Source organism: Ornithorhynchus anatinus, chromosome 9 (assembly GCF_004115215.2).
Source record: "Ornithorhynchus anatinus isolate Pmale09 chromosome 9, mOrnAna1.pri.v4, whole genome shotgun sequence".
NCBI classification, from domain to species: domain Eukaryota; kingdom Metazoa; phylum Chordata; class Mammalia; order Monotremata; family Ornithorhynchidae; genus Ornithorhynchus; species Ornithorhynchus anatinus.
Window position 1 is genome coordinate 16,113,859 of NC_041736.1, and position 19,358 is coordinate 16,133,216.

Consider the following 19,358-nt stretch of genomic DNA (forward strand, 5'->3'; position numbering starts at 1 on the left):
GGTTGAGGCTGAAATTGAGGATTACAGTATAGGAAATGACTTGAATTAGAGGTGCAAATTAGAATAACTGAGCGTGAAGCGGAGATATTCCACTCCTGTTGGGTGGACACACAGCAGTTGAGCTCTGATTAAAGCCTGCTGCTCAGGACTGAAGGCTCCTCCCCTGAGGTTAAGGGCAGAGTATGCTTGGATACCTATTATTCAGGCCCAGAACAAATAAATACAAATTTGCCTCTCTGTGGAATCGGGAGTGAGCTTTGCACTCCTGCAGGGCTCGGTGTAAAGGCTCTCCCCTCCAGTGTTTTTGTTAAATGTGCTTTTGACTCTAAGGGCTGTGCCGCTTCTTTCTGTTTCTTCTGGCATCTGCCATGTAGACATGCCCAATTGTTGCATTTCGGGATTGTAATACATGGCTAATCTTTGCAGATTTCAAAATGCTCACCATTTTATCTCAAATGCCTTGGATGTGCTGTTACTGACCCCTATTACAGCTGCTCCTTCCATCCCACTCTGGAATGTGGAGCCACCTGGATGAGGGAAAGAGTGTTAAGGGGTCGGAAGTCCTTTCTTTAAGCTGCCTTTTCCCTGACTGATTATGGGGCCCCACAAGGTGTTACTTGTCCCAGTCCCCTCCCACCCATAAGACTGCACCAGCCTGGCATTTTTCTTGGCCGCTGAGTCAAATAGAGGCCTCTTGCAGTCATCATCTTCCAGTGGTTCAGGAGAATTTCATGGCAAAGGATGCCAGTCTTAGGATCCCTACAGGTCTTTGCCTGAATGAGCTTGAGATATATGGGGAGGTTCTACCTTTATCACAGTATATTGTTTATTATTATTAATAGCAATTAGTAATAATATAATAATTGTGGTATTTGTTAAGCATTTACCATGTGCCAGGCACTGTACTAAGCACTGGGGTGGATACAAGCCAATTGGGTAGGACACAGTCTGACCCATGGGCGGCTCACAGTTCAATCCCATTTTACAGATGAGGTAACTGAGGCCCAGAAAAGTGCAGTGACTGCTTAAGATCACACAAGAGACAAGTGGTAGAGCGGAATTAGAACCCATGACCTTCTGACTCCCAGCCATGCTGTAGCCACTCTGCCATGCTCCCTGTAGGAATGAGGATGTTTAGTCATGCTCCCACTTCATCACATAGAACATTTTGACACCTGATAATATGACATTAAACTAAAGTCAGATCTGACTAGAACACCTCTTCACCCTTTGTTATGCAGTTTTCCTCCCCTGTAATCGTTGTAAGCCTCATCTTCATTGTTCTATTCTCACTGAGAGGATTCAAGTAATGTGTCTCCTCCCACCTCCATTCTCATGACAACCTCTAATTCGGATGTTCAGGAAACACAGCCTAATGCAGCTGTTTTAAAAACACAAAAATATCCAGCTTGGAATTCCAACTAATCAATGGTACATTCTCGTAACAAGTTTTCCTCTGCACAGGAAACGCTGTTTGGATTATTTCAATATAATCCTAATATGCTTGGCCTGGAATCACTTCCTGATCCCTCAGACACTTGGGAGATTATAGAGACTATTGGCAAGGGCACTTATGGAAAAGTCTATAAGGTATCTAATAAGAAAGATGGAAGCCTGGCAGCAGTAAAAATCCTGGATCCTATCAGTGTAAGTAGTAATAGCAATAAAAGTAAGATTTAAAAAACTGTAATGATTTTCATTTGCAATTTTTGGGCTCAATTCACTTATTCTCATAACTCTTGGATAGGCGTACATTTTCATAAAACTTAGGGCTTATAGCATTTTTAAATGGTTTGTGAGCAGAATTGCCAACTGAGTGGTGGAATCATGAATTAATTAATCCTCTAGCTCTCACTTTCTACCTCTGTGACTCTAAAGTAAAACCTCATAACTTTGTTTTGTTAATATTTTTCTCCTGCTCTGGGCTCTTGGAAAATGCTAAATTTGAAATATGACTTTTTTTAACCCAAGTGTTGCAATCTTTAGAAAGGTTGTATTCCTTGCCTAGGTTAATGCTGTTAACAAATGGGCCTTGTTCAGTTTGAATGCAGATGTCACCTATGTTGAGCAGGTTGATTTTTTTTTAATTTTGATGATGTAAATGTTGAAAATTAATTACTAAGTATTTTTCTTGCTAAAATGTATCGAGGGCTTAATGCTGCATCCTTTATTCATGAGGAGGCAGGATCATTTTGAACAAAACTGATGACTTTTGATAAGATAGGTGTTTGAATTTTATAGGGAAAAACTATAAAGGTAGTAACATTAATGTAAGATTTTAATCAGGTTTTGAAATTTGAAAGTGTTTTTAAGGCACTGCAACAGTGACAAAAGAAAAAGAAAGGAAACTTGCTTGGGTAAAACTTTCTTTCTGATCATGTCAATGCATTTGTCCTGGTATAAGGACTTAATTCGGCATGCATTTTTTTCCTCTATTTAGGATATGGATGAGGAAATTGAAGCAGAATACAACATTCTACAGTTTCTTCCTAATCATCCAAACGTCGTCAAGTTTTATGGGATGTTTTACAAAGCAGACCAATATGTGGGAGGACAGCTGTGGCTTGTTCTAGAGGTAAGAAACATGGTATTGTTAATTCAATACAAAAAAGACAGGGTCTGATACTGATGTTCCAAAATAGCACTGGTAGCCATGGGGGTACCTCATAATCCTGAATGTCACAAACATCTTTATCAGATTGTGCTTTTAGACCTTTATCATTTTTCTTTTGGTTATTCTTCGATGATTCCCCCTCCATGTGTGTTTAGGAGGAGGATGGGGAGGAATCTATTCCCTCAAAGGCAAAGCGGTGTTTTGATTCTCAGTTTTGCCAAATTGTTTTGAACCTAAGGGAGAGTAGTTTATGAAAATAAAATTTTAAAAAAACTAAATTTAAAGGAATGCTATTAAGTCCGCCAATCATTTTCAGAACTTAACCGGCTTGTCCTACAAAATTTCCATTGGTCCTGCACCTATTTACCAGTGTAGTCTCCTCGTCTTTTCCTTCAGCACATTCTGTGACCCCTTCCAATGTTTCCAATGACCCAGATTTCCAGGTCTGTACTCCCAGTTTGTCCAAGTAGTTCAGGACAGAAGTATACCCTGGCCTCTGTTGATGTTTCAGCCAAAATTTTTTTTTAACAAAAATCTGTCAGGTCCAAGCTGAGAGAATCCAAACATCTGTCTGCAGAAAATAGACTGAATTCTCCCTCAGTCAGGATTAGAGGGCTCGGGAGGGGAGCTTGCCCTTTCTTCCTTGTTCAACAAAGGTCATTTAGAAGGAAAAAGGGAGGTACAGAGTTTAAGTCTCTTGGAGAGTTGCACAACTCTGATTAAACATGCCTGCTAGCAAATAATATTTCAATCGGCAATACAACTAAAAAGAATGAAGTAGGGGATACAAATTAATATTACACAAACTGAGATTTCTAGTATGCCCATAAGGATGGACAAGGAAATAAAGAGGCTACTTACCATTGTGCTCAGCCTAGGTCCCACGGTACATGTTCACCTTGTATTCTATGATTTTTGCTTGGAAATGGAATGGAAAGGTTTAAATCTAAAAGCGTAACCACAATTTGAAGCTAGATAAGCTTAACCTATTTTTGCACAACTGCTGATTAAATAAAGAGAGAAAACATCCCACATGCTCTTAGGCCAGGCTGGGAACAGAATTCCAGGAGTCACCTTCCCTTCACAGTGCCAAAATGGAAGGTGGAAGGGCTTTAGGAGTTTTCACAGCTCCTTATAAAGGCTTGACTCAATTCCAGAGTTCCACTTCTGGCAGTAGAGGTGAAGTCCTCTCAGAAAACCCCATTGACTGCTGGGAGATGCAGGCAATCAGAACCCTTGCTTCCTGGGAACTGAAACCTTACTCCTTTCCTTTCCTACAATTCCTTTGCCAACTTTCTACCAGACCACTGATGTTTGAAATTGCACAGCTGTCCTACAAAGTGGCCTAATAGACAGAGCCTCGTGAAAGCTAAGCAGGACGTGAGCTAAAACTAAAATGTAGTATTTCTTTTAGTCTGGTTCCTTGATTTGCATTAGGCCCCACTATTTTCTTTTCAACCGTGGTAACCTCGGGTGGTGCTTATTTTCACGGTTGAGTTAATATATGTAGGCTTGTAGCTGCGTACAGTGCACATAGATGAAGCACGTTAAGGTCACTGAAAGAAAGATAGTGTAAATAGATATGCTACTTTCCTGGATGGCCAGTAAAATAATTTTTGTTTCTAAAAGGGAAATTAAATATTAAGAGAAAACTAGCCTTATTAAAGGATTTAAAAGGGAAAATGAATATTAAGAGGAAACTAGCCTTATTAAAGGATTTAAAAGGGAAAATAAATATTAAGAGGAAACTAGCCTTATTAAAGATCTTAGCCTTTAAACAAAGATATTCATAAACAAAACTACAGCACCCTAGAGTTCTGGAAAAATTGTCATCTAAAAGTATTTGCTGGGAAGTCAGGCAAAGGGCAAAAGGTTAATGCTTAGGAAGGAATAATATTTGAAACTAAAATCCTGCAAAATTATACTGCAAGTTTGTTTTCTGCCCCATTTGAGAAATGAGTATGGCGCTTTTCTGATTGGAGATTAGTTTTTTCAACTCCTCCAAAAACAACCGTAACCCAGTGCATTCCAGCGGTGATTAAGGTAAAATAAAATGTTGCTTTATTAATGATCCTGGTGAGGATTCTAGGAATTAGTCATATAGGTTGCATGTGTGCGTGGATTGTGAAAAGTACTTTGGTCTATTCATTTTCTGCTAGAAACTGGCTTTTATCACTAACCTGAAGCTTTAAAGACAAACCCGCCCTGCTTCAAAATTAGGAGATGTCATTTCTGGGATTTCTTCATCCATTGTAAAATTTCCATTTCCATTCTAATTTGAGAATCTGAAAAGAATAATCTAGTAAGGATAAAAATGTCCATTAATTGAACCCACAACTCATAGCCAAAGGGGTCCGGTCGGCAAAGATCCTAACCTGAGTTAAATCAACCTCAGATTTAACTCCAGCTCAGACCCAGTTTTACCTCTAATCCTTAGTCCTTGAGTATGGCTGCAGGAAGAATGCTTATTTGCCCCTCAGGGAAAGCTTGGAGAAATGTAGTTGAGCTTCCTGGGTTGAGCTTCTTCTAGCCTGTAACCTCCTTGTAGGCAGGCTGGGTAATATTGAACTCTCCCAAGAAATTAGTACAGTGCTCAGCACACAATAAGCATTCAATTTGATTCATTGATTGATTAGACTGTGTTGTACTGTACTGCCTGTTCCCCAAAAACCCAGCCAGAAGTTCCAAGTATAAATGTATTTTTCTCTGCTTAAGCTCTAGCTGGAGTAAAACATTCTGACATGTAGAACTCAATGGCAGTAGCTGTGTTAGAGGGAAGCTTAATTTTGAGAAGTAAAATACCAGTAGTCATAGAAGTTTCTAGTATCATATCAGTCCTGGAGAGGGGACCAACCAGATGAAAACTGAACTGTCCAGAGTAAACCCATATCATTCAATCTTATTTATTGAGCATTTACTATGTGCAGAGCACTGTACTATATATGCACTTGGGAGAGTATATATGACTGGTCTCTCCTCCAGCTTCTAGGATCATAGGGGACTTTGGGACACTTCTTATTCTTCCCCAGTCCCCATACTACATGTAGTTATGCTAGGCGTACAAGACTCTATCCTGATTTTAACAGATTCCGCAAGGCAGATTCAGTGCTGAGGTAAGAGTATTGTAATTTTATCACCTTGATTTTCCCTTATAGAACAATTAAGCTTATTGTGGGCAAGGAATGTGACTACCAACTTTCTTACATTGTACTCTCCTAAATGCTTAGTATAGTGCTCTTGCACAAAGTAAAGCACTCAATAAATTTGTTTGGATTGGCAGGGAGAATGAAGGTAGCCTCAAGAAAAGTAAGGGCCTTTTCTTTCCTCTCAAAGGCACATGTAATGGCAGCCCTGAAATTTTTTAAAAGGAAAAATGGCTCAGTAGGGCCTTGGGAGGGGAGAAATGCTTTGCCTGTGTAAGGATGTTGAACTAATGATGTGGGTGAAAATGCATTTACACATGTTCTAATTTTACCTCTTTCCTCCTTTTGATGTATGGTGGACCATTAATGGGAAGTGCTGTGACTTTTTTTTCTTTATGGATCAGAATGTTTCATCTCTACTGTTGGCAGAGCCTGCCATGGAGTCTGGGCATAGAGATATTGGCTGCTGTCGGGTTTATATTGCCTGCCAGCAGGAACATTGATGAAGTGAGGGTTTGAAATGACTGTAATTTGTTGCCTCCCAGTTATCAAGTGCATCAATCTTGCCTTTTCCAGTCTTTCCTTCCCACAAAGGCAAAGTTTTTGTTTTTTAAGACAGTGCTCACCACTGAGGGAAAATACTTCAGTAAATCAATATCAGAGTCTATAAATTTGTCTTTTTTCCTTAACCACAAAATAATGCCATGACTTTTTAGATTTCATTTGCAGTTAAATTTAATGTCAGCTTTTGGTTATATGCTGACACTGATAAATCATCAACCAGAACGAAATGAACTCCAGTGAGAACTAGATCATCCTGTACAATTGAAAATGGAGTCTCATTGATTCAAGCTAGGATTTGCAGGTCTGGTACAGACCTATTTGTAAGCTCTAAACTAAAATATCCTTGAGTAATCAAATGACTTGCTTTTCTCTATATTTGTTTTTGTCCTTCCTCCTCCTCTTCTTCCTTTTACTTATGCAGTTGTGTAATGGAGGTTCTGTCACCGAACTTGTCAAAGGCCTGTTGAGGGGTGGCCAGAGATTGGAAGAGTCTGTCATCTCCTACATCTTGTATGGCGCTCTCCTGGTAAGGTTGGTCCTCCCCCTGGGCCGTGATAACAGAGGGTGCAGTTAGAGCAACTCGTATACTCTCCACTTTCATAATGGTTATAATAAGTGCTGGCTGTTCCAGTGGCAGAGGGTGTACCTAACTTGCGATCCTTTAGACAGATGTTTCCATAGCGTAAATGCATATTGTCTTCATTAAGCTACTTAATAATAGTGTGAGTTTTAATAATTAGGATGTAAACTCTTTTCCCTTGTTGATTGTTTGAAATGCAGGGCCTTCAGCATTTGCACAGCAACCAAATCATCCATCGTGATGTCAAGGGGAATAACATTCTTCTGACAACAGAAGGAGGAGTTAAGCTCGTTGACTTTGGTAATGACTACTTGCCATTTGTTTTGTTGATGTGTGCAGTATAGCCAAAGGCGACAATTTATGTTGTCCCAGAAGACTCAGGCATTTCTCGAGTATCTTAGGCTCTGTGGCTTTTTCAGAGAGAAGTATATGTTACCCAGGAGAGGGTTGAGCAGATGGAGCACCCTAGGAAATGCTCTAAGATAATCCATTCTAGGTTTTAAAAATTCCTATTAAAAATAAGAATAAAAATGTTCAAAGGAAACATTTTGTTGATAAACTCTTTGGTATTCTGGTAAAATATGTTTCTTAGAGCAATTGCCTTTAATTTAAATTTTGACATTTCTTCTCTTGCATATTAAAGGAAGCAGTTTGGTCTCTAAATGACTTCACTAGCCTTAGGCACATTTGCTCCCAGTGAGCAGAAGGAGAAGTGGTCCTGTGGGTCCAAAAACTAACAGATCCATTTCATTTGTGATTATAGTCATTAAATGTGAGGTTGGTTGAACTAGAACCATTGATTCAAGTTGGAAATAGTGAGAGGTGATGCTTCGTGAGAGACAAGTATCTCCTGTGATCCTTACACTGATATCTGTATCTAACAATCCATTCTGTATTATTTTAGTTATCTCCAGGTGTATAATGGAGATAAAAGTACTAATTCATCTCACAGCATAGTTGTGGGGAACAATAGATAAAAACCACGGTGAGGTACTTCAATCAAGGAATGGCATTTATAGAGCACTTTCTGTGTTCAGAGCACAGTATTGAGCACTTGGGAGAGTACGGGTATAACCATTGGTAGACTGTTCCCGGCCCACAAGGAGCTTTCTAAATGAAATGTAGTTTCTCAATCAGTGGCATTTATTGAGCACTTACTGCACGCAGAGCACTGTATTATCAGAAGTCAGAAAAGGCACCAGTGAATCAGGTGCATGTTAAATGAAAATCATATATCATTTGGAATTGTATTGACTGTACTTGTGCTCATCCAATACTCCAGAACATATGTTTTTGCTATGGGTTTCACTTAGGAGGAGCAGCGTGGCTTAGTGGAAAGAGCCCAAGCTTGGGAGTCAGAGGTCATGGGTTCTAATCCCAGCTCTGCCTCTTATCAGCTGTCTTACTTTGGGAGAGTCACTTCACTTCTCTGTGCCTCAATTACCTCATCTGTAAAATGGGGATTAAGACTGTGATCCCCACGTAGGACAACCTGATTACTTTGCATCTACCCCAGTGCTTAGAACAGTGCTTGGCACATAGTAAGCGCTTAACAGATTCCATCATTATTATTTTTATTGTTAGGGGATTAGGACCTGTCCAAAGACTTTGTTGGGACATAAGATTCTGTCATATCAGAAGGAATGCCTTTTACGCCAACTTATGGGTGTATCATTGGACACCAGGAGAACCACAAATGCAGGTCTTCCCTGATGCAGGGTTTTATGAGAATGCAACCCCATGTTTAAGAGAACTGAGTGCATTTGATAGAAGAATTAAAAAATGGAAGGCTGCTAGGAATCTACTAGTGAAACTGTTTTTTTGATCATAAAGAATCAAATGATGACTCATTGGTAATCATTAAGTGTTCAGTTTTCTACAGTCTTGACCTATTCATTGGCAGAGTAGGCCAAGTGTCAAACAGGAGTGAGACCAAGCATTAGTCCCTCTCCTGTCATCGGCCTCACAAGGGTATGTAGGGTGAAAGATAATAAGAGCCATGTTACTCCAGTGTCTCACTCAATCTAGCAGGGCCCTCAGGGAACTTAAAATCCAATATAGTGGCAGGCACAGAGAAAAATGAGACAGACAAATAGTGAGTGCCATAGGAAGAACAAGAAGAAAACAGAAAGTATGATGAAATAGGATGAAATAGTTGAGTGAATGTACAAATAAAATTAATAAATATAAACATAAATATGTGTATCTGAGGGAAGGAATTACATACATATGTGTTTTACCTCCACAGAGGGAAATGGTCTTTGGTTAGATGATCAGAAGTAGTCCCTGTAGAGTTTCTACACTGCATTCTGTCATCTTGGAGAAGGTTTTTAGTTTGATGGCTTCAAGGGAAAAAGAAAATGATGTATTCAACTGGAGCCTTTCTTTCTCAGAAAGTCCCTTTCAACTAAGGATGGGCTTCCAAAAGAGGGAGACTCTTGAGCCCATTTAGACACCATCTCTGATCCTGAGGAAACCAGTCTATTCACTTGGAGACCATAGGTGATTAGCAAGATGGGGAAGGTGGTCTCTTGTTGTATTAGAGACCGATTTCCACTGAAGAGAGAGTCTCCACGTGACAGGTGGAAATGACCCATCAAAAGAAGCCAAGGAATCATAGATACTATTACTGAGCACTCATACATCCTAAATCCAATACTGTAGGTCCATCAGTTGTGTTAAATAATTATATTCAATTACAGACTTGTTAAAGATTTTCTCAGCATGTTCTGAAAGGCTCAATTTTGATGCTATGCACATTTGCATGATTGGAGTTCAGGAGGCCTTCCCTGGTTAAACTCTCACTTTACCACCCTGTTACTTCAACCACTACCACTTCAGCATTTCCACATTATCTAAGCACTTGGATATTTGCATGCTCCCCCTTACACCTAGTTGCTCCCCTCTATACTCCATTGTGTCTTCCTTCCTGTAATTGATTTAATGCATGTCTTCCCCACTAGATTGTAATCTCCTTGAAGAGATGAATCATGTTTAACTCTATCGTACTCTCCCAAGCCCCTAGTACAATATGCTGCACAGAGCAAGTAATCAAATATGGTCGATTAATTGATAGGACTAGAATAATGAAATAAAGTACTAAGGATGCTTTAAAGTGTAGGTATAGCTTTTGAAATCATTTGCCCAACTAGAACTATGACCCAGCAAGATCTGCAAATGCATGGTCTCAGAGATGTTAGGGGGTAGTTTAAAAATTGTTAACTCAGGAGATTCTTGAGGTGGGGCTCCTCTGAGGATGTACAGTGAGCAAGGAATAAATAGATGAAATACATTAAACATTCTGTTCCCAGTGCACTTCAAAAAACAAAAGAAGGGAGGGAGGTTGACCAGGATAGGGATCCTAGAGCTACAAAAGCCCCTTTAAGCATGGCTGAACTTGGTTCCTACCCAGAATAGTGGCCAGAGTTAATGTTTTAATATTACAATTGTAAATCATGTTAAAGGAAATTTGATTAGAGTTTAAAAACCTCAAACTAAAATTTAAACCAGAAAGCCCAAAAATAGAAAACCAACCCCTGTTTCTCTGGCCTCTATTCCTGCAAGGTTAATCAGGTGCACTTGGGCAGTTGAATCTGTACCCCTTAAGCACTAAACATTCACCCCTCCCTTAGCCCCACTCCACTTTGACATTTCCTCTATCTGAAATTTATATTAATATTTGTCCTCCCCTCCCCCCCACCCCCACGCACTAGACCATAAGCTCCTGGTGGGCAGCATTGTGTTTTAGTTTGATGGGTTCAAGGGAAAAAGAAAATGATGTAATCAACTGGAGCCTTTCTTTCTCAGAAAGTCCTTTTCAACTAAGGATGGTCTTCCTTATTGAATTCTCCAAGCACTTGATAGTGCTTTGCAGAGTAAGTGCCCAGTAAATGCCATTGATTGTGGGATAAAAATACTTCTTACCATGTAGAGCCTGCTTCTAAGAGCTGAGGGAAGATACTCTACCAGAGCACTGAAAGGAGAAAGTAATTTTTTTGAGGTTTTTTTTCCCACTGGACCCCTCCATCCCTCAAGACAACTTTGAGGCATTGGATCCCCCAGAAAAGGCCCTTACTGTTGTAAAATGGAGTGAGTCTTTCCTTCTGCTTCATGGAGAATGTAGTTTTTCCTCTTCCCTTCCCTGTTATTCCTTGTGAGGTCTGACTGAAGAATTTGAGAGCATCCTCCTCCTAACCCAGAAACTGGCTGAATTCCAATCATGCAACAAAAAATATGCCAGAATTGACATGACTTGGCCTCATTCTCAATCAGAAGGCTTTACCTCCAGTTCCTTCATTTCCATTTAACCCCTTTTAAAATTATTTTTATTGGAAACTGATTAAAACTGTGCACCTCAAACTTGAGCAGAACTTCTGTAAAAGAGGCTGAGGTTATTTTGTTTGCATTTTGATAAGCCCTTTTGCCACTTTTTAACCCATTTGGGTATTGTTTGGATTTAGTAATCAATAGCTAATAATTTTAAGTTCATCTTCAGATCTCAAAGTGTGCCCTTAAATTCAGTTGCAGTGGGACTGCCAACAAACATGCATTTGTGGCATGTCTAATATTTTATTTGTAGGTTGGATAGATTCTATTTTGCTAGTGTAGTAAATCCATTTGTTGCCATATGCTTATGCTGATGTGGATAACAGGTAGAGTGAAGAAGGTAAGAGTTGGAGCCCAAGATGCTTAAATCATGAATGAAATCATTGAAAATTCCCCTCTGTTCTTAACAAAAATCTTGAATTCAAAACTGAAATGTTTTGATCAGTCTGTCTCATCATTTGGCCAATAAAGCTTCCTTGTCTGTTGCCCAGTTATCTGAGCCAATTCTACTCCACCTAGATTCATAGACTGTGAGCCCCTTGATGGATGGGGTCCATGTCTAATTCCTAGGGTCCATGTCGAATTCCTACCTGAATATGCTTTCCTACCATGCTCTGCACACAGTAAGCACATAATAAGTACTATCATTACTATTCCCTAATGTTTCTGTCTCTGAGGTAGAAATTTATCCTTAGAGGTAGAAGTCATATACGTGAACAAATGAAAATTTTGAGTCTCTCTTCCAAGAGCCCTGTCTGATTCTTTCCTGTGATTTTTGCAGGCATAGTCATCGGGAAAATCCCCTTACCTGGTGACTTCACTAGATCTGGGAATGACTTAAGGGACAATTCTCTGTTATTTGCAATTTACAGACTTATCTCTATTATAGGAGTTTCAGCCCAACTCACCAGTACTCGGCTGCGGAGAAACACGTCAGTCGGCACGCCATTTTGGATGGCACCTGAGGTAAGCACAGTTTGCCCAATTTCTGTGCCACTGGCATATCTGCAAGGACATGTGTGTATTTGGATGAAATCTTTCGAAAGGAACAAACCTAATGTGAATGATGGAAAGTGTGTGTGTGTGTGTGTGTGTGTATGTGTGTGTGAGAGAGAGAGAGAGAGAGAGAGAGCGAACTAAAACAAAAACGAACTCTAGGGAAACACAGAGATCTAGACCAGCCTGGGAACCCAGTTTTTGAACATGGGTATCAGTACAATATCAGCCTTTCTTCACTTCCCTAACCGTACTACCACCCTGCTTAACCTCAGAGCAATTCCCAAAGATATAGTTGGCCAGCCTTGGAGTAAGATGGAGAATACAGGACTGTCAGCACTCCTGGGTGACAACTGTCATTGAGTGAACCCCCAGGCCGGCTGAGTAATGCATGAGGTCACAGTCCCCTGCCAGAATTTCCCTGGCTACATGACTCTAGCCTTTCTGAATTGGGGTGCGGAAAGGAATCAGATCCTCCAATTTATCTATGTATGAGCCAGGTAGTATTAGCATAATTAAGACACTAGGGGTGGAAGCGTGGCATAGTGGAAAGAACACAGGCCAAGGAGTCAGAGGACCTGAATTCTAATCCTTGTTCTGCCTCCTGCCTGCTGTGTGACCTTGGGCAAGTCACTTCATTTCTCTGTGCCAAAATTACCTCATCTGCAAAATGGGGATTATGACTGTGAGCCCCATCTGGGACATGAACTGTGTCTAATCTGATTATCTTGTTTCTACCCCTATGCTTTGAACAGTACCTGTCACTTAGTGAGCACTTATTAAATACCATAAAAAAGTTGAGGAGTATTAAGACAGAGAAGAGTCTGTTAGATGTGGCCAGAAGAAGATAATTAGTGAACTTGGGGAGAAGACTGTTCTGAGTGGTATACGGTTCTACCAGACTGTAGAAGTCAAGAAGAGAGTCGAAGTTGAGAAAGTAGAGGCAGCAGCTATGTATAACGCATGTGAAGAGTTTGGGCAGAAATGGGAGAGAGGAAATAGAGCTGTAGCTGGATTGTGCAGTGGGGTCCCGAAAATTGGTTTTTTTGTGTGTTTTGTTTTTTCTTTAGGAAAAAGGAGATGTGGCTATGTTTGAATGAAGATGGGATGGAGGTATCTTGAGAATGAGTGGTTTAAGGCAGTCATGGAGGGAAGAGTGGATGCAGGTGTTTCTACAAAGTGAGATGGGATGGGATCAGATACACAGATTTTTGGAAGCAGGCGGGTGACCTTTGAGCGACGGAGTTGAAGGATGAGTGGATGTGGTGATGGGAGGGAGCTAGGAAGATGGGATATTTTGGTTTTGAGTGGTTGCAGGGTCCAGGCCCCAGATCTGAGAGGCTGCAGCCTCCCAACCTCCAAACTAGCTCTCTTCGCCCCCTGCAAAGCCCTACTGAGAGCTCACCTCCTCCAGGAGGCCTTCCCAGATTAAGTCCCCCTTTTCTCTGCTCCTCCTCCCCTCCCTATCGCTCCTACTTCTTCCCTTTGCTCTACTCCCTTCCCTGCCCCACAGCACTTGTGTATATTTGTACATTTTTATTATTCTATTTATTTTATTAATGATGTGTATATATCTATAATTCTATTTATCTATTTTGATGCTATTGATGCCTGTCTGCTTGTTTTGATTTGTTATCTGCCTCCCCCTTCTAGACTGGGAGCCCGTTGTTGGGTAGGGATTGTCTCTATCTGTTGCCAAATTGTACTTTCCAAGCGCTTAGTACAGTGCTCTGCACACAATTAGCGCTCAATAAATAGGATTGAATGAATGAACCTTCTAATGACTGTGAGGTTCAGCCTTGGATGCCTCTTGCAGCAGGGGGAAGGGTGACGATGACTCACAGAGAGGTTGTGCTCTTCCTTGGTGAGTTTCAATTTTCAGATGGATTGAGCCAAATAACTGCAGTTTTTATTTAGAGAATAATTTTTATCTAATCTTGAGCTTTGTTCCATGGAACTGGTTCAGATCTCAGCAGGGACAGGTCAGGCCTTTATCCTGCTGAGGTGGATAAATAGATTAGTAGGCAGTATACTGTGTGGGAGTCCTTTTGGATTTGGCTTTATGAAAGACTTTAAAAAGTGAAACTGCCTGGCTGCGCTGTGCCGACACTAACAATTCCATCAAGCTTTTTGCAAGGGCAGAGGTCTGCTCTGTGGTTCTTGATGAAATTCCTGAAACCTAGCTAAAAACACTGGGGACAAATTAAGAGTCATCTCATTCCCGCAGCATACTTATCTTCCTAATGCAGAATTTACTTAGCTAACACATTGATGAGTGCCTTCCCTGTTGTTTTCCCTGCTTTGATATCAATAAAAAAATTGAAAATAGTGTTTTAGTTATTTTAGGATATTGAATAGTTAATTATTCCAATTATATCAGTATTTTGATGTGATGGGCAGTAGAAATGTATTTAAATCTTTGGTAGAAAACTCTATGGATACACTATCAGAACGATTGCAGATGGAAGTGAGGTGTTCTGGGAGAGATGTGTCCATGGAGCCGCTTTGGGTTGGAAACAACTCGACAGCATAAAACAAGACAAAACAAGGTGGCACACTGGGCTGACAAGACAAGGTGGTACACTGGTCTTCACTTTTTACATATGTAATTATATTAAAAGTAACTTTATGGATTAGAACACTAAACCAATAAGATAAGAATTATTACTGAATAGCTATCTTTTTAAAGTTTCAAATTAAGGGATTACCGTCTGAGGAGACACTGGTTGCTTTTATTTTGATTAGTTGAATTTTTTATCTTTTGACTTTATCATTATGAGATTTTCATCCTCATTTCAGAAGCATCTGTAACTGAAAAGGCCAATTTAAATGTGATTTCCTTCGAACTGGTTATCTAAGTAAATGTGGCCAGGGTGAAATCAATAGTAAATATCAGTCACAGGGTACAGTTCTTTTGGGCAGAGCAAAATGACAACAGAATTATCTTAATGTCACATTGCAAATCTTGGGTAGGGTAAGATAGAGGAAATGGATATTGTACAATGACATTAATTTTAGAGTATTAAGATTTGCGGAACTGCAGCTGAGTCAGCAAAGCAATTCAATATAATAAGAAAATTATATTCTATGATGTATTTTGTGATACAATGACTTGTACACTCATTGGAAAGAATTCTCCCAGGAGAGATAGCACTGTATGAGTTTATTCTAGAGTCAACGACAGTACCATTCAATTCATTCTAAAGATAGCTGTGGGTAGCTTTGGTTAAGTGAAATATTATTTTAATTCAAATATAAAGTATTAACATTAACTGTGAAGTTGAAAAAGAAAATTTATACTGTAGTTTACTTGGGTTATGCTGGAATGAAGAAGGACTAGGTGGAGGAACTTATAAACTTATTCATACTCATCCTCAGCAGTTTTGTATATATGTTTATTTACTTGGGAATCAGAGGTCATGGGTTTGAATCCCGATCTGCCACTTGTCAGCTGTGTGACTGTGGGCAAGTCACTTCACTTCTCTGTGCCTCAGTGACCTCATCTGTAAAATGGGGATTAAGGCTGTGAGCCTCACGTGGGACAACCTGATTCTCCTGTATCTACCCCAGCACCTAGAACAGTGCTCTGTACATAGTAGAACTTAACAAATACCAACATTATTTCTTATTATTATTTCTTAAGTATTTTTAATTTTTTCTAATGGTAGTTTTTAAGTGCTTACTATGTGCCAGGCACTGTACAAATTGCTGGGATAGCTACAAGGTAATCAAGTTGGACACAGACTCTGTCCTACATGGGGCTCACAGTCTAAATTGGAGGGGAGTATTTAATGCCCATTTTGCAGATGAGGTAACTGAGGCACAGAGAATTTATTTGCCCAAGGTCACAGAGCAGGTAAGTAGCAGAGCTGAGATTAGAACCCAAGGTCTTCTGACTCCCAGGCCCCATATTCCTTCCACTAGCCCATGTTGCTTCCCTTATTTTTTGATTATTTTAAGTACAGCGGTTGGAAATATGTTCATGTCTGTCTCCCTTGTTAGACAGTAAGTTACTTGTGGGCAGTAAACATGGCATTTCTTCCTTCTGTTCTTCTCCAAATGAATGCTTATTAAATACTAATGCAATTAATTATTAAATAATGAATTATTTTGATCCTCTCATGGTGTTAGAGTTCCAGTCAGATGGTTGAGAGTTCCATGTTCAGAAAACTTTTAGATACTACATGCTTACAGTGTAGTGAATGGGTAGATGACCATTCAACACCTTGGAATTGAGACAGCCATTGTTGTAGCAAATGATAGACGCTCTTGTTGTGGAACCCAATCTGGAACAGTTTCCCTTTATCATCAATAGCATTAATTATCTACTTTATATTGAGCCTCCTTGAGAACATACAAGAAAAATAAAAGATTTGGTGCCAGGCCTCAGAAACTTGCAGTGGAGGAAACAAGCATATTTGAGCTATATAATATAGCAGAAGAGTAAGAGGATTGAGGCAAGTGATTAGAAAAAGCAAGTGAGGAAATAAAAAAAAAATAGATGTCCATATTGCTAAAGTGACTGATGAAATGGCATGACTAGAAAAAGGGTGATTCATCTGGGAATGCCTGTTGAGGTATGGAGTTATGAAGAGAACTTTGAAGGGATTAAGGGATGTGATTTGAATGATTTGAGAGGAGTGAGGGATCCATGCAGGGATAAAGGCATGTGACAAAAGCAAGCGCCGGTTGGGAGGTTATCCTAGGAGAACCAAAGAGCACGGGGTAAAGTAGAAAAGAGAGAAGATCTATAAGGAGACACCTCATAGAGAGTCACAGTTCCCAAAGTCATTCCTCTTACTCTCTCCACTGGTGCTCCGTTTGTACCCCAACTGGATGGAGTTACTGACCATTTGTCCTTTGGTACCCTGCAGTTAGCCCATTGTGCTGACATAGTTGGTTGAAAGCTGGTTCAGGGTTTGGGGTGACCATTTTTTTCCTCTCCTTCCTACCCAACTAATTTGCAACACTCTCTGTTTTCTGTCTGGCCTAGTAGTTTAGGTCCTTTCAGCATCTCTTTGTTGGCTCTCAGGCTTGGAGCTTTTTATTTTGTTGTTGTTGTTCCTGAGACTCCCCTCCACCCCCAGCCCAGTCTTTCAGCCCTACTTCTCCGCTGCAAGCTGCTTACTCTTTACATATCCTTTACTTCCTCCTTTCTCTTTGTCTGCTGCAGTCTGCCAGTTCTGCCTGTGTTGTATTGAGCTTGGAGTGAAGATTCTGAAAATAGTATCTTTTGAAAACCTATAGGAGGAGATGTGTTGACAGTCATTTTATTTTTAAAATTTCTCCAACATGTGTTTAGAATACAGTTTTCAGTGAAACTGATGAAAACAGTCAGAGGTCTGACTGTGTACTCAAACAAGTTTGGAGAAAAAAATTGGCTTCTTTTTAGAAAAATATTTTACTTCCATCTGTCCATTTTTGTGAAGAGCTAAATAATCTGAGCAGAGGAACAACACATCTGCTGTAGTGTAGCCAAAATCTGCTCTTCTACTGTCTTCCTTGGGTAGGAATCCATAGGAATAGACTAATTTCTCTGTTAATGGGGCAGGTGATAAATTCAAAGTATGTGCTCAATACATATCAGCAGACAGAGCTAGAGAGCAGCAAATGAAAGCTAAGAACAGGAAAAAATAGGGAGGATTTTCAAAAGAGCTTCCCTTCTCCAGTCTCTGTCTCCATAACTAGAATTCCTGCCTCCTTGGCCTCATCCCTCCAGCTACCTGTCAGATTTGGTGTGGAAAATGATAGTTCAGGAATTTACCTTTTTATGGAAAATTTCTCTATTCCTCCCTTCTCCCCACCCAGGTCCCTAATACTATCAGCCTTGATAACTAGCTACATCCCAGCAAAAACTACATTCACCAGCATCCATCAGAACATCACTAATCATGCCACCCCCAGTCTAAACAACTTCTGGCATCGCAGGAACCCGGAGACTGAAATCCCTTTGTTTCCATAACTGTAGTGTTAAAGAGACTGTTTCTCATGTGAAGAGTCTAATTGGGACCATGAGTGGTTAGTTCACATGAGGAGAAGAAAAACTAACTAGGAACGGCATCCTGAAGGAGGCTGGATATTCACCTGGGGATTTTGCCTGGTTTCTTCAATACCTTGCACAAGGATGCTGCAGAGCAGAAAATGGAACTGAGAGTCCTTGATGTGAAAGAGATGTACCAGTTGCTAAGCATCAAAAGTCATTCTAGGAGCAAGCCATCCTTTTACCTCTACCACAGCATAACCCAAAGTTCAGGGTGTTTAGTGACCTCTTTGAATCATGCATCAGGACTCAGTGTAGAGTAGGGGCTGGCAGAAGGGGAAGAGAGTGACATCAACCCATCCTTTGGAGGTGAAATATCAAAGCCTATCTGGCATACATATAAGAGACAGCACAGGCATAAGGCTTTATATCCCAAATGAAAGGAGCAACTTCTCAATTGAGCACCAGCAATGCATTTCCCTGCTGGGTTTTATTCCACTTAATGTTGTGTTCTTGCTCCCAAAACAGCTCCATGGTTCTGCACTGCTTATAACTTTTCCTAAAAAGCAGAGGAGGAAAGTATATGTTGTTTTTCTCAATCCAGATGGAAAAGGACCCATGAGGAAAAGACAAGGGACAAAGACTCAAGTCCACCCTGAAAGGAGAAGATACGGAAACCACAGTGGCAGCAGTAGCAGAAACAAAAGTGTCTGTGGCTGTAAATCAGTCTTCAAGTGTTTTTAGAGAAGAAAGGAGAGCGTGCCAGTCTTGATTGCCTTTTCCTTTTCTAGTAAGCACATAAAAGGGATAGGAAAGATCAAGGTACATGCAGTTTCTGAAAAGTATAGCTCTTTATTATTACCCTGCTACAAAGAAGAGAGTCAAAGGCTCCTGCCGTACAGAACAGTTCCCTATATTAAAGTGATATTTGGGAACACAAAATGAGTTGTTGTAATTCCTCTACTGTTTGCCAGGTTGAGCAGACCAAGTCCATCTGGTGTCCACTCTTTCATCTTGTCCTAAAACTACCTTCTTACATTGAGAGCACAGAAAAAATATCTGAGACTCCAAAACTTGCCTCCTTTTCAAGTTACTGATAGTCATTAGAAAATTGCAGAAGTTGAGGCAACATGGTGGTGCAGAGAGAAGCAGCAT

The 19,358-nt window shown here is 40.2% G+C and overlaps 1 protein-coding gene across 1 annotated transcript in view; it reads left to right on the top strand.

Moving 5' to 3' along the window:
- The first annotated feature begins 2,443 nt into the window (after nucleotides 1-2,443).
- MYO3B (myosin IIIB) overlaps nucleotides 2,444-19,358 on the top strand; it is a 262,024-nt gene continuing 245,109 nt past the window's right edge. The window contains exons 1-4 of the mRNA XM_039913176.1: nucleotides 2,444-2,575; nucleotides 6,743-6,847; nucleotides 7,102-7,201; nucleotides 12,117-12,193. Coding sequence (XP_039769110.1) covers nucleotides 2,444-2,575; nucleotides 6,743-6,847; nucleotides 7,102-7,201; nucleotides 12,117-12,193 — 414 coding nt within the window. The remainder of the gene's footprint in view (nucleotides 2,576-6,742; nucleotides 6,848-7,101; nucleotides 7,202-12,116; nucleotides 12,194-19,358) is intronic.